This window comes from Pterocles gutturalis, unplaced genomic scaffold (assembly GCF_000699245.1).
Source record: "Pterocles gutturalis isolate BGI_N339 unplaced genomic scaffold, ASM69924v1 scaffold53551, whole genome shotgun sequence".
In the NCBI taxonomy this organism is placed as follows: domain Eukaryota; kingdom Metazoa; phylum Chordata; class Aves; order Pterocliformes; family Pteroclidae; genus Pterocles; species Pterocles gutturalis.
In genome coordinates, this window is record NW_010102547.1 from 1 (window position 1) to 9,500 (window position 9,500).

The 9,500-nt window shown below is 40.6% G+C and overlaps 1 protein-coding gene across 1 annotated transcript; it reads left to right on the forward strand.

Moving 5' to 3' along the window:
* Nucleotides 1-852: 852 nt before the first annotated feature.
* Nucleotides 853-9,273, forward strand: CEP57 (centrosomal protein 57kDa; the record flags this gene model as incomplete). The annotated part of the gene is made up of 8 exons (XM_010086308.1): nucleotides 853-1,032; nucleotides 1,347-1,468; nucleotides 2,344-2,460; nucleotides 6,463-6,540; nucleotides 7,513-7,617; nucleotides 7,778-7,858; nucleotides 8,211-8,455; nucleotides 9,129-9,273. Coding segments are annotated over 8 exons (1,073 nt in total), but the record flags the coding sequence as incomplete, so codon positions are not given.
* Between the last annotated feature and the right edge of the window lie 227 nt (nucleotides 9,274-9,500).

A 9,500-nucleotide genomic window follows, 5' to 3' on the forward strand; every position in this document is an offset into this window, starting at 1 on the left:
AAACCTCTTTAAACAGAGGAGCCTTGTCCTATATCCTGAAGGGGAAATTCAGATTCAGAGTCTCTCAGCTGAAACACTCGGCTCTTTACCTCAAGCACCTCCACTGAATGAATTGTAAAGGGAGAAGTAAGGGAGGATACATTTCGGTAATTCTCTACAGATTAGCATTTAAACATGTCCTTAACCCAAGGCAGGCCCATGGCATCTCTGTCTCTGTGAGAGCAATCCTTTCATACTCATTTTAAGCACTTTTTCACTCACAATGTCCTCAACCGTACAAGGATTGTAAATACTAAGGGGAAGCTCCTAATATGTGTGCTTTCAAATGCTAAAAGTGGCCTCGGTGTATGATTCAGTTGCGGTGTTGTACAATGCTGTGCAGTTATACAGCAATGCCATGCTGCCTGAGGAGGCACTGCACTGTGCGCAGGAAGGCGCTAGCTCAGCACAGGAACATCATCATACCCTTTCTTTCCTACTCTGCATTTCAACTGCTTTTGCTGGAGAGAGGGTGTTTTGTGTTGTCACATCTTTCTTGGAGATTTTTGGGCCATAGCTGCTGTAGTTGTTCTCCAGCACAGCAGCATGAGAGCAGCTCTTCTCCATTTCTTTTAACACGAATCATGCCCTTGGTGCTGTGGTATATTAGGTTATCTATTCATTTGAGACTAGTTTTAGAATCAGTGATGGTTTTAAGGGAAGCAGGTCTTAATTCCTGGAAGGAGTCTTGAATGCTGGTAAGGAACACTGGCTTTCTTACGTAACATGCTTTTATAAAAACGTTTCAAGTTCTATGTTATCTTGAAGTGGTGATTTAATGGTGTCTAACAAGAGGTACTTGTTCAATTACAGCAATATTTTCTGCTCTGAAGAATCTCCAGGAAAAGATGAATCTGCTGGAGTTGGAACGGCTTCAGGCGGAGGAGAATGTAAAACACCTCAGCAGGGAAACAGCAGATTATAAAAAAGTACTAAGTGAACAAATGCAACACAAAGAGCATGACAAGACTGAAGTGTCAAAGAAAAATCAAGGTTGTTTGCAAACTTTATGTAGATACTACAAAACACTGATGTGGATGCAACTTGAGTTTTATCAGTGCATAAAACTTAGTTTACTTTGTTCATCATCTTTTACTTTGCAGTGACATGTGGATTTACAAGGAAATAATTTTTAAAGCATACTTTGTTTTAGGGATTTGCATGCATACAAAAGTTCATTAGGCTTAATCTGTGAGTTTCTTTAGATGGTCTTTTCCTTGTTTAGTTTGGAACTGCCCTGAAACCAGAAAAAAATCCCAGCAACAAGCAGTGCATGTTTTCACTTTTCTGCCTTCTGTTACCTTCAGAACTGGCTTCTCAGCTGGCAGCTGCTGAGTCTCGGTGCAGGCTTTTAGAGAAACAACTGGACTACATGAGAAAAATGATCCAGCAGGCAGAAAATGAGAAGTCCCATCTCTTGGAGAAACAGGTGTGTTCTCAATATTCTCTCAGGGTTAAATTGTAAAAAAATCATTAACTATGTCATGTTTTTTGTAGTTACTGTAATTTTAATATTTTTAAGCATGGGTGTCTATTTCAGCTGGACTTTATATACTTAGATGTGGATAATTTCCCTACTTAAATTTCCCAGTCTTATCAGGACTGTGGTATTTTCTGTCTTTGTGCACCTGTCTGTAGGGCAGTATCAGGCTCTGATATTAATAAGAATTGTTTGCTTCTGCGTGATTGGCTTACTGCAGCAGCTCATCCTTATTCCTCAGCATTATACCCGCGGGCAACTGGAAAAGAACTTCCCTTTTGTGTTTACACTCTTGAGATCTTTGGGGATTTTCTTTACTAGTACTGCTTTTGCTAAACTGGGGCTGAAATAGTGATTCTGTAGAAATAATAGTAAAATTTCTCTTTCACACCATTAGTGACTGAGATTTGCCCTTTGTCTAAAATGAGCTTGAGTTTTTTTTGTAGGAGTATGGATCACCTAGAGCTCCCTGTTCACTGGTCTTTGTGGCTGACCTATTTCAGTCAATTCAATATTTTCTGAAGAAAAAAAATTAAGCTATCTCCAGTAGCTGAGTAATGAGGGTTTTTTACCACATTGGGTTTGGAGAGAAGATAGACTCTGCAGGATCTCTCTCATCTGAATCTGATTGTGAGGTTCCCAACATTGATGGACCAGTGGCGCAGTTGCTCCCTAATCGTAGCACCATCTAAATTGCACAGAGGAAGCAGTAGTTCCTCTAGACTGTTTATGGGCCTCCTTTGTGCTGCACACACAAGGCTTACTACAGATGGTCTTGTTTAATTGTGCTTATAATTGTTTTTCTTTTCACTTCTGCCTTCAAGGGTTCGTTGGAGAGAGATCGACTTCTTGATCAATCACATGTTCAGTCTAAATTGGAAAAGCTGGATATGCTGGAAAAAGAGTACAGCAGGCTTACGACAATGCAGTCCATAGCAGAGGTCTGTCGTTTGTACTGGATCCTATGTCAGGTTTATGTTTATTCTAATCAGCACTTCATAGCTTTATGGCAATAATAGAGCTGAGCAAAGCTTTATGCTGAAAACAGCAAGTAAGCATCATCTTAACGCTGAAGTATTGTAAAACCTTGCAGTTATTGCTGGAAGTCTGCATGGCCAGGTAGGCTTTCAGCCACTACACTTTATTTAGCCTTAACAATATCTGTTGGTTTTCCTTTTTTGTGGTTAGTTGGTGCATAGGCATGTGGGACTGCAGGCACTCCTAAGCTCCCAACTTCTGAGTTGCCTTGCATACTGCTGAATGATAGCAGTTGTATTCTGTTGTGACCCAGATTTGACTTGACTTGTGTGGGTTTCACGTGTTTGGTTTTTTCTTTTAGCCGCTTGCCCTCCTCCTTAAGAAATACAATTATTACTAGTTATGTTGTGTGCTAGGCCTCTAGCACTGTCTGGCTGTTTGGGTTTGAACCTGTCTGCCTCTTCAGGGTTCCTTTTGACTCGGTAGCTTTTACAAGTTCAACATGACTGTGTTTAGTCATGTTCTTTCGGTGTACTATCTGAAGTCTGGTCCGCATCCTACTTTTTGCTGCTGTAGAGAGACCACAAGACTCCAAAGCCTGGGAACTACAGAGGGCTTAACCAGGGAGAGGCTTCCCCCTGCCAATTTCCTCCATCCAAAAGCAGCAGATAGTATGTGAGTAGATTGTGGTATTGAGGACAGCTCTAGACTCTCTCAAAATTGTAGGCTTGCTATCCTGCACACCTGTCCTTGCCAGGTGCTGAAGCAGATAGTGTCTTTTCAGGAGTACATAAGGAGATGTTGGATAGTAAATCTGTAGCGGGTTGGTCTGCTCCAGGACCTTTGGACACTACAGCTATTCTTGGGAGTCCCTTACCCAGGCAGCTGTAACACCCCATTTTGTTAAGCTGCATTTATGGTGTAAAAGTGCCTGCATTGCTTACCTGGGCCAAACTGTTTCAAAGGGAGATGAGTGTCTTCCAAGCCTTGTTCACTGAAGTAGCAGTATTTCATCAGGGTTGAAATAACTGGTTCAGCAACAGGAGTTCCTTTGTCAAGGGCTTTTACCAAGTTTTTGACTGGTAGCAGTTGGAGTTTGATGGGGCTAGGTTATTTTGTCTTTTTGTGCCTGGCTAGTAAACATAATTTCAGCATAACATTTTTTTTTCCCCTGAATCAGACTAGATGTCTTTGATTCTTTGCTATCTTAAGTAATTAGATGACTCCTCATGAGCCAGCAATGATGTAACTGCCTCTGATTTCAGGTACTCTGCCAGAGCACAAGTTGTGTAGGGGTCTAAATGAGAGCATTTAATGTCTGCAGAGCCACTACCTGGCACTATACGTATTACCTTCAAGCAATTTGCCAATGTTAATACTGCCTGTGAAAAGGAAACACTGAGACTCTTATTCATGTGAGGGACTCCTAGCTGGAGTGCTTACTCAAGAGAATTTTCTGATGTATGTTTGTTGCAACTGTAGTCCCACAGTGTAGTCTCTGGAGAGCTGACAGAGAATCTGAGCATGTCTGTGTCTGAGGATAGAGTCAGAGGATGGGATTATTCCATAAAAGCACAGTTTGGGCTTTGGTCTTGCATGTGGCCAGATGGCTAGAATTTGAATGCATGTGTAGATGGCATGTTTTGAAGAACTGTAGTTGGTAGTAATTGATCTTTTCTTAATGCTAACAATGATGGGGTTTTATTAAGCCTCAATCTGTGAACAACAGAAATAATAAATCCTTGCATTCAGTTGTGGCTGTACACTACCTACACCTCTGGTTTTTCCTCTATCCTCTAATTGCCAGGTGGTGAGAAGCAACACCTGCCCTGTTCCAGCTGACTGCTCAGCTGTCAAGCAGGTGCTAATTTGCAAGGTAGTGAAGCACAGAGATAAAAGCTGTCTTTACACTGGAGACATTTCTTTCTCTGGTGGAACTCATTTGGATGTTTATCTCAGCAGCCAATTTTTACAAAATGTAGGTGTTCTGTATTTTTGAGGTCTCATACCTTTCTGCTGTCTTTGGTTAAAATTGAGGGACAGGGTGGCATCCAGAGGGACCTGGGCAAGTTTCAGAAGTGGGCCTATGTGAACCTCTTGAGGTTCACAAGGGCAAGTGCAAGGTTCTGCACCAAGTGCACCTGTATCAATACAGGCTGGGGGATGAAGGAATTGAGAGTAGTCTGGATGAGGACTTGGGGGTACTGGTGGGTGAAAAGCTGGACAGGAGCTGACAATGTGTGCTCACAGCACAGAAAGCCAAGTGTATACTGGACAAATAAAATAGACATTGAAGTATTTTATTTCTGTTTTTTCATTGCAGTTTTTTGCAGTGGCTGCTGGTGACTGAGCAGTGTTCTAGGCAAGCCCAATGCTGACCTGTAGTGTGCTTTCTGTGCTGTGCTACCTTTAGTGATGGGCAGTGCAGCTGGGGAGTGTCTGTGCTTGCTGTTAGTTGGCCCTGTGGCCTCTCCCTCCCAGTGATGGACCAGTAATCCATGTAATGTTTTTTAATATAAGCAAGAAAAAAATAATTTTGGGAATATGACTTGGATAGATCATTCCTAACAGGGTCCGTCACTGGTGACACAGTAAGATATATTTCTGCTGTGCAGTTTGAGCTGCACACTGCAGCTAAACAGCTGGCTGAGTGAATACGCCTTCATTTCAGTATAGAGGCATTGACCCAGCTTCATGTCAGTCTTCATTTCAAACAGAAGATTTGCTTCAATATTTTCATATTAAAAATTCTATCATACTTAACAGGTTAAACAAAGATCTTTGTGAGGCTGACCACATGGAAATCAAGAATGGTGCTGCATGCTGTAAAGGGCAGAAGGTTATTTTAAGTTACCTGGAACATAGCCAATTTGAATGAAAAAAATAGTCAAAAGAGTTCTTTTATTTAACAGAAAAAGCTGGTTCCTTTTTATGTGGTGCCTTTGTCCTTAATATTTATCCGGGGTTTTGCCTTTTAACACCTTTGTATAACAGCCGGTTACATTAATCTTGCAGCTAATGCTTAAATAAAGCAGAATTGAAATATTTACCGTTTCAGCATGGGGGGTTTATAAACTGACAGAAGTGTACAAAGGTAGCTGCTACTTTGAAATTCATTTTTTTCTGTCTTAAGTTTGATTAGTGGCTCTGTGAATAATCAGCCTTTGGGGGGAAGAGAAAGGAAGTTGCTTTGTGTCCTGAAGTTCTGGATTGTTTTTTTCACTCTGCTGTGTAAAATCAGAAAGTTATTTAATAACTTTCGTGTTGGGAGTTTTAAGTGTATCTTGCTTAAACAAGGTTTTCATCTTCTTGGAGAGTTTGCAAAGAAATGTGTACCTTTCCCCTTAACTCTTTTATTTGAACAGGACTTTCAAAAGAGTTCTTCCATGTTTTTACTGAAATCGCTTCAGTTTTGCTTAAAGAACTCTCAGAGGCATCATCTAAACTTTCCTACATCTTCTTTGTTAAGAAGGTGGCTAGTTGTTCTAATATTCCTCTCTTCTAAGAGTTTAAGTTACAGATATTAGCAAAATACTTTAAGTGATCTAAATAAAGCAAGCCTTCTGTTAATGATCTTTTAATGATACATTATATACTTTTGTTTGCCCTTTTGTAGTACAAAATCTTTTGGGATAACATACACAACCAATTTTGTAGCGGTTTTTTTGCAACCAAAGAGAGAGACAGCCTTGTATATTGCTCTCCCTGTAGACTGCGACTTAAATTCAGATGTCAATTGCAGAAGTAAAAATAGAAAAATCAACTAAGTTTTAAGCATAAGCACTTGACTGCTGTATTTACACAAACAAAACGTCAGCAATCATTCTAATAGTGAAGTCTTTACTTAGCTTTAAGTCGCAAGTTGAACTGATATATATTTGCTCAAGCTCTTTGTATTGTAGGCTTCAGGAGAAAAAAGAACTGTTTCATTAGTAATGCTATTATTTTTGTTCAACTTTGACTAGAAAAAAATGAAAGACCTGGAACAGAAGCTTCAGGAGGAAGAACATGCAAGGAAGCTTGTTCAGGAAAAAGCAGCTGAGGTAACCAACAGGAAATTTCTTTTGTACTAGCATGCACTGTAATTAGCTCTTCCTTTCCATCAACTCTTCAGATAAACTTGCTGAAAGTGCCTCCCATATACCGAATAATTAAAACTTCCATTTAGTTTCTGGGGGTTTTTTTCTCCTTTGAAGTGCCAAATGTTCTCAACTTGTCTGAGCTTTTTGGAAACCTTTTTCTAACAGCACCTGTGCACTGAAGCTTGATTTCTTTAATAAAAGAAGATAGTTGGAAAAGAGGAGTAGACATTGAGACTAATTAATAGTTGAGGATATATGAGGATCTCTGATGTAAATAGATCAAGGCCAACAAGTGTGCTCCCTTGTTCATAATTGTAACAAGAAATACTGTAGGAGGAGTCAAAAAAGAGACAGCGTACTACTGGTTATGAGCCCATAAGGACGCTGGTCTTCTCCAAACAGAAGTGTTTATTAAATATTCATTGTATGCTGAAGAAGTATGTAGGTAACGTGTTAGGCTCTAGCATTAACCTTTGCCATGAGTTTGGGAGTGCGGGGAAAGGGTGTCTCAAATTAATCATGAATAATTGTTCTGTGATTGCTGCTACTTGGGATTGGTTAGGAAATGGTTTCTAAAGCTATGCCATAGCTTCCTCTCGGAAGGAACAGCAAAGTGTACAGACCTCTCTGCTGACAGTGAGAATCTTAACCCTAACTCTCCCAACAGATGGTTTGGGGTTTTTTTTACTGTCATATTTAATACGACAGAAGGAATAGTTGTCTGTTAACTACATGCCACAGGATCAATTTGAGCAGGGTGAGGTGGCTTGACTTTTCTAAGCCTTGGACTGCAAAAGCATCCTAAAAACTTCCAGCCCTTGCTTTTGGAGAGCCTGTATTTTAAAAATTGTTGGTTTGCAGTTCTAAGCTTACTCTGTCTCTGATTATCTGCTAATGTTATTCGAATAACTCCCCTTATTCCCTCAATTAAAGCTTCAGACAGGCCTGGAAACCAACAGACTGCTGATTCAAGCAGCATCACCATTGCTTTCTCCAAAAGCAAGAAAACCCAGGAAGAAAACTAAACAGCCAGATAAGGTAATATGATGGGAAGAGAAGGGCAGTTACTGAGAAGTTAATTAAGGGTGTGTGCATGCAGTCAAGAAGGTAGGTTGACTCTCTTATTACAAAAAAAAAGGGAAAGTGGGTTTGCTGTAGTGTCATCTTTGATAAACATTTCTCTCTTCTTTCTTTCCAGAAACGCTCTCTCACAAACCAGCTCACTACGCAGCCCCATTACAGACTGTCTCTGGGTGATGTACCCTTTGTAGCTGGGAAGGTGAGCTGCTTAATTCTGAAGCTTAATGCTCACTAGCTGCAGCTCCTTAAGTGGCTTTGGCTTGGTGCACTCCTGACACCCAGTGGTCAGAAAAATTCATTTTCTTTGACTCTTCAGTTTGTTGTCAAAGGGCTTGTTGAGTATTGATAACTTGCTGAAGTGGCAGTTCCAAAAAATGGATCCTCTCTCTGCTGATAGTCTTCTTCAAGCTGTTCTCGTTAGTGCATATTCATTTGAACAAAAAATATGTTCTTGGCAGCAAATAAAAACATTATTGTTTTTAAATATTCTTCATTATCAAGTAGGTTGTTGACAATGCCATTTAGAACAAGTCTTTTACTTTTCCTTCCAGTCTACCAGTCCCAGTCATTCAGTTGGTGCCAATGTACAACATGTCCTACACCTGATGAAACAACACACAAAAGCTTTGTGTAACAGTCGTGTGGTTAGTGATACTCCACTAGCAAAACCCGTCAGCACTGGTCATCCTGCCAGCAAAAGCAGAAAGTCATCTCTGCCAAAGGAATCTTCTTCATCGCAGGAAGAGCTCTCAGAAGTGCTGCTGACCTTACAAGATGAATTTGGGCAGATGAGTTTGTGAGTTCAGCATATTCTCCATTGCAGATAATGAATGTAGTTGCTTTATATTTTCAGTTTTTTGCTTTAAAGTTGGAAGGCTTTTCCTGAGAAAGGATTTAGTTTTGGGAATTCTCTGGCATATAATCTCTCTTTTCTACTGGCCATGGAGGCTGTAATTTATTTTTGCAGTTAAAATAAGTTCTGATAAACAATCTGGACTGCATATCTGTTTTTATATGCTGCAGTATCAGATTTGTGAGGGATTGGGGAGAAGTGTGAAAATAGCCCCTGATGCAGTGGACAAATGCTCCATTAAAGGACAGCTTTAGCAGCCATTTTGCTTGTCCTAGTTAACAGAACAGGAACTGTTATCCTCCTGCACAACTGCAGTAGATACACATATGCAAAATATTAACTGAATGAGTGCTGAGATCATGCCCTCAAGGCGTTATTTGGTCATTTTGAATGTGTTATTGAGACTTAACGTTGCAAAAGCCTGCCACCAGGATGCGCTGCTGTAATAATGCTGCTAACCAGCAAAACTGTTCTTACTGGTTCATTATGGTACGTTGAACATGTCTGGCTGCTGATGCTATGGTCTCCTCAAAGTGTTATTTCTGAACTGGCTGTACAAGCACTAGAAGCCAAGGGCGTTTGATGCAAGCTTTCTTCTGTCTGAATTCTGTGCTAGTGATCACCAGCAGCTGTCAAAGCTTGTCCAGGAAGCCCCAACCATTGCAGTGAGGGAAGATCTGGAGCGGGAACTTGAGGCACTGGTTAGAAAGATGGAAGCAAAGGCAGACCAGATCAGCAAAGTCCGAAGGCACCGGTTGCAGGTGAGTTACTTTTGACTGTGTTCATGCTTCTGTAGAGTTGATGTCTTAAGGTGGGTTTTTTTTTTTATTCTGTCTTAATTTAGCAGTAACTGGGTAAAGCAGAAGTAACTGCTGTAGAGCAGGAGCTTTAGCTTTGATGTCACAGCATTAATCTGCATACTCCCATTTTTCTGTCCTAGTATTTCTGCAGGAGCATCCTTGCTACACTGGACTTCAGTAGGGCCAAC